At 43.5% G+C, this 4,896-nt stretch overlaps 1 protein-coding gene across 1 annotated transcript; it reads left to right on the top strand.

Moving 5' to 3' along the window:
- The first annotated feature begins 970 nt into the window (after positions 1–970).
- On the top strand, positions 971–4,368 carry UBQLN2 (ubiquilin 2). Its single transcript, XM_045833188.1, has one exon. The coding sequence runs from the start codon at positions 1,283–1,285 to the stop codon at positions 3,155–3,157; it is 1,875 nt and encodes a 624-aa protein (XP_045689144.1). The 5' UTR covers positions 971–1,282; the 3' UTR covers positions 3,158–4,368.
- Positions 4,369–4,896: the final 528 nt, after the last annotated feature.

Here is a 4,896-nt window from a genome sequence, read left to right as displayed (position 1 = left end):
CATAAATATATAAATATAGCAAGTGAAAGTGAAAACACTGTGTGATTTCCCTACAATTACTGTTTATTTCATGTGTACCTTTAAAGATAATTTATACCATATAAATTAACCAACCATTTTTTAAAACATAGTGTATATTGTTTTATTGTTTGGCTATATCATAACATAGTTGACCAATTCTGTTTAAATAGAAGCTGATTACTGTTTAAAATAATTTAAAAAAAATCCTGCATTGCATATACATTTTATACACATATTTTGCAATTATTTTCATAGGCGAGGTCCCTAAATGAGGTATTTCTAAAGAAAAGTGGAAATATTTAAAATGTCGGTATATTTTCAAATTGCCTTTTGATTTCAATAACTTACACTTCAATTGGCATGAAAGTGCATTTTGTCAACTCTCAATAGGGTTTATCATTTTTCATTTTTGCCATTATGATAAGGCAGAAGTAGAATCTCATTGTTTTAATTTGGATTTTTTGATTACTGGTGAGCTTAATAATCCTTTTGTATGCCAATTGGCCATTTGCACTTCTTTTGTAAAACAAGCTTCTGCCAGTGTTCTCCTATTCTTCTATTGGGAATATTAATCTTTTTGTTTCGTCAGAGTTCTTTATTTTTTATTTTTGTCTTTTACATGGGGTCAGTTTGATTCATCCTTTCATCTTTCACTGCTTTATGGATTTCAAATATATAAATACATATAACCCCCTCCCCATTGTTTTTTAATGTCTTCTACAGAAGCTGGCTCCCTTTCTCTTCTCCCTCCCTCCTTCTCTCTCTTTTTTCTATTCTCTCGGTGTTTACTTCCCTCTCTGTTTCTCTCCCTCTCCCTCTCTTTTTTTTAGTACAGAAGTTTTTTTTATTTTCACCGAGTCGCAGCTATCATTCTGGGCCTGGCGCCGCGTCAGCAAAGGGGGGGAGGGGCGGTGAGCGCGGCACTGGGGGAGGGGAAGGGGCGGGGAGGAACGAGGAGAGCGTCTGCGGGAGTTGCTGGGAGTGCGCGCGGTGGGATCATACGGCGGTGGCGGTGGCTGTGGCGGTGGCGGAGGCCCAGAGACCTGAACGCTGAGATCTCGGCCCGCGGCCTACACGGAGCCATCTCTCCACTGGAGGATCAGAAAACCGCAGTCTTCATTACAGAGGTACTGTGTTCCGCGCTCCCCGCCCGACCCGGCCCAGCCTGCTGTGGTGGCGTCTCCTTTTTCCTCCTTCCCTCGCTCTCTCTCTCGCCCGTCCGCCCGCGCCTTCCCTGTCTGCCTGCGTCACCGCGGCCGCCATGGCTGAGAACGGCGAGAGCAGCGGCCCCCCGCGCCCTTCCCGCGGCCCTGCTGCGGCCCAGGGCTCTGCGTCTGCCGAGGCCGAGCCTAAAATTATCAAAGTCACTGTCAAGACCCCCAAAGAGAAAGAGGAGTTCGCGGTGCCCGAGAATAGCTCAGTGCAGCAGTTTAAGGAAGCGATTTCAAAACGCTTCAAATCCCAAACAGATCAGCTAGTGCTGATTTTTGCCGGAAAAATCTTAAAAGATCAAGATACCTTGATCCAGCACGGCATTCATGATGGACTGACTGTTCACCTTGTCATCAAAAGCCAGAACCGACCTCAGGGCCAGACCACACAGCCCAGCACTGCCGCGGGAACTAATACTACTACCGCGTCGACTCCCAGGAGTAACTCCACACCTATTTCCACAAATAGCAACCCGTTTGGGTTGGGGAGCCTGGGAGGACTTGCAGGCCTTAGCAGCCTGGGTTTGAGCTCGACCAACTTCTCTGAGCTCCAGAACCAGATGCAGCAGCAGCTCCTGTCCAGCCCTGAGATGATGATCCAAATCATGGAAAATCCCTTTGTTCAGAGCATGCTTTCAAATCCCGATCTGATGAGGCAGCTCATTATGGCCAATCCACAAATGCAACAATTGATTCAGAGAAACCCAGAGATCAGTCACCTGCTCAACAACCCAGATATAATGAGGCAGACCCTCGAAATCGCCAGGAATCCAGCCATGATGCAAGAGATGATGAGAAATCAAGACCTGGCTCTCAGTAATCTCGAAAGCATCCCAGGTGGCTATAATGCCCTACGGCGCATGTACACTGACATTCAAGAACCTATGCTGAATGCTGCACAAGAGCAGTTTGGAGGTAATCCTTTTGCCTCCGTGGGGAGCAGTTCCTCCTCCGGGGAAGGTACGCAGCCTTCCCGCACTGAAAATCGAGATCCGCTGCCCAATCCTTGGGCACCACCACCGGCTACTCAGAGTTCTGCACCCACCGGCACAACCACAAGCACTGGCAGCGGGTCTAACAGTAGCTCCAGTAGTGCTACTGGAAACACTGTGGCTGCAGCCAATTATGTTGCAAGCGTCTTCAGTACCCCAGGAATGCAGAGCTTGCTGCAACAGATAACTGAAAACCCCCAGCTGATTCAGAATATGCTGTCTGCGCCCTACATGAGAAGCATGATGCAGTCGCTGACCCAGAATCCAGATTTGGCTGCACAGATGATGCTGAATAGCCCGGTGTTTACTGCAAATCCTCAGCTGCAGGAGCAGATGCGTCCACAGCTCCCTGCTTTTGTGCAGCAGATGCAGAATCCAGACACGCTGTCAGCTATGTCAAACCCAAGAGCAATGCAGGCTTTGATGCAGATCCAGCAGGGGCTACAGACATTAGCCACTGAAGCGCCTGGCCTCATTCCAAGCTTCACTCCAGGTGTGGGGGTGGGGGTGCTGGGAACCGCAATAGGTCCTGTAGGCCCAGTCACACCCATAGGTCCCATAGGCCCCATTGTCCCGTTTACCCCCATTGGGCCCATTGGGCCCATAGGACCCACCGGCCCTGCAGGCCCACCTGGCTCCGCTGGTTCTGGCACCACTCCTGGGCCCACAATGTCTAGCTCTGCACCCAGTGAAACCACAAGCCCAACATCAGAATCTGGACCTAACCAGCAATTCATTCAGCAAATGGTGCAGGCTCTGGCTGGAGCAAATCCTCCACAGCTGCCAAATCCAGAAGTCAGATTTCAGCAGCAACTGGAACAGCTCAACGCAATGGGGTTCTTAAACCGTGAAGCAAACTTGCAGGCTCTAATAGCAACAGGAGGCGACATCAATGCAGCCATTGAGAGGCTGCTGGGCTCCCAGCCATCATAATTCATTTCTGTACCTTGAAAAAATGTATCTTATTTTTGATAATGGCTCAAATCTTTAAACACACAAACCATGCTTTACTTTCATTTTGGTTCTTTTAAATCTGTCTAGTTATAAGTCCAATATGATACATTTTTAGGTAGTGTCCATACCTACCTACTTCCTCCCTCCCTCTCTCTTTCTCCCTCCCCCTCCCTCCTTCCTCCCTCCCTCCCTCCTTCTTCCTTCTCTCCTCTCCCTCCCTCTCTCCCCTCTGCCCCCTCTCTCCCTTCTCCCTCTCCACTTCCATTTCCTTGTCTGTTTTGAATGGTGGGAATCAATACTGTTTTACTGAAAAGTGTTGCATGCAAACACTTCTCTTTATTCTGCATTTATTGTGGTTTTTGGAAACAGGTATCAAACTTCACAGTTGGGTGAACAAGTTTTCTTCTACAAATGTCCAATTTGTTTGCATTTTAAACATTAGCCTATGATAGTAATTTAATGTAGAATGGAAATATTAAAACCAGAAGCAAATTATTTGAAGCGCTCTAATTTGTGGTACAATATTGCTTATTGTGACTTTGGCATGTATTTTTGCTAGCAAAATGCTGTAAGATTTATATCATTCGTTGATGTTTTTGCTATATTTGTATACAGTACAGTAAGCACAATTGGAACTGTACATCTAGAAATATTACAACAGAATTATGATCAGAATATGTGTAATCAAAATGAGAAAGAATATAAGAAATATTTCTGGAGCTAGGTATGTAACAATTTTGTAGAATCTTACAGCATCTTTGATCAACTTCTCAGTGAAAATGTTGGCTAGACAAGTTCTGTTAAATATAGTAGAAATGTTTATCCTGGTATTTCTAAGTATACATTTAATTGTATAGAAAACTTACTGTGTGAAATTGTGTCAACATTTGCCGATTGACTGTATATGACCTTAATCTTTGTGCAGCCTGAAGGATCAGTGTAGTAATGCCAGGAAAGTGCTTTTTACCTAAGATTTCCTTCTCAGCTTCTCTCATAAAGAAACCCTTATAATACACATTTTGATTTGTAATTGGAAATGTAACTTTCACTGAAAGCGTCATGTGATGTTTGCATTACTTTTAACTGCTATGTGTAAAGGAAACTGTATCTTTTGACTATCAGTTATTTCTCTTATGCACAGGGAAAAATGCATTAAAATGACTAAAAAAAATAAAAAATAATAAAAATTGGATAAATGTTTTCCTTTTTGCCTTCTAGCACTAGGATAATGTTTAGAAGGGTTGCTCTACCCCAGGATTATATAAATTTTATTGTATATTTCTCTAATTTTAATTGTTTTGCTAAAAGAATATTCCTTTGCTCTTCTGCAATCATTTTGATGTATAGATTTAGAATTCTGTTTTTTTCTACCCAAAAAAGTTAGCCGGTTGTTAGCCAGTACTTATCTCTTGTGCACCCCCATTTGAAATGTCATATATATTCATATAGATGTGTGTATATACATACACACACACTTTATTTTGCATTTTTAATTCTCTTTAGTACCACTAAACATTGTAGCCTCAGTATACCAGTTACTGAGTTAGAAGTATGGCTTCATTGCTGTTAGGACAAGTCCTCCTATTGATCTTTTTTATTTTTATTTTTCACGATTTTCTGATGATTCTGACATACTTATTTCACCAGGTGAATTTTACAGTTAATTGTCTTCCCCCAACAGTAAATTGGGAATTCGGTTAGGACTGTCTTAAATTGAC

This window comes from Phyllostomus hastatus, unplaced genomic scaffold (assembly GCF_019186645.2).
Source record: "Phyllostomus hastatus isolate PE091 unplaced genomic scaffold, TTU_PhHast_1.1 phas_contig_10, whole genome shotgun sequence".
Classification (NCBI taxonomy): Eukaryota; Metazoa; Chordata; class Mammalia; order Chiroptera; family Phyllostomidae; genus Phyllostomus; species Phyllostomus hastatus.
This window is presented reverse-complemented; position numbering and strand designations above follow the sequence as displayed.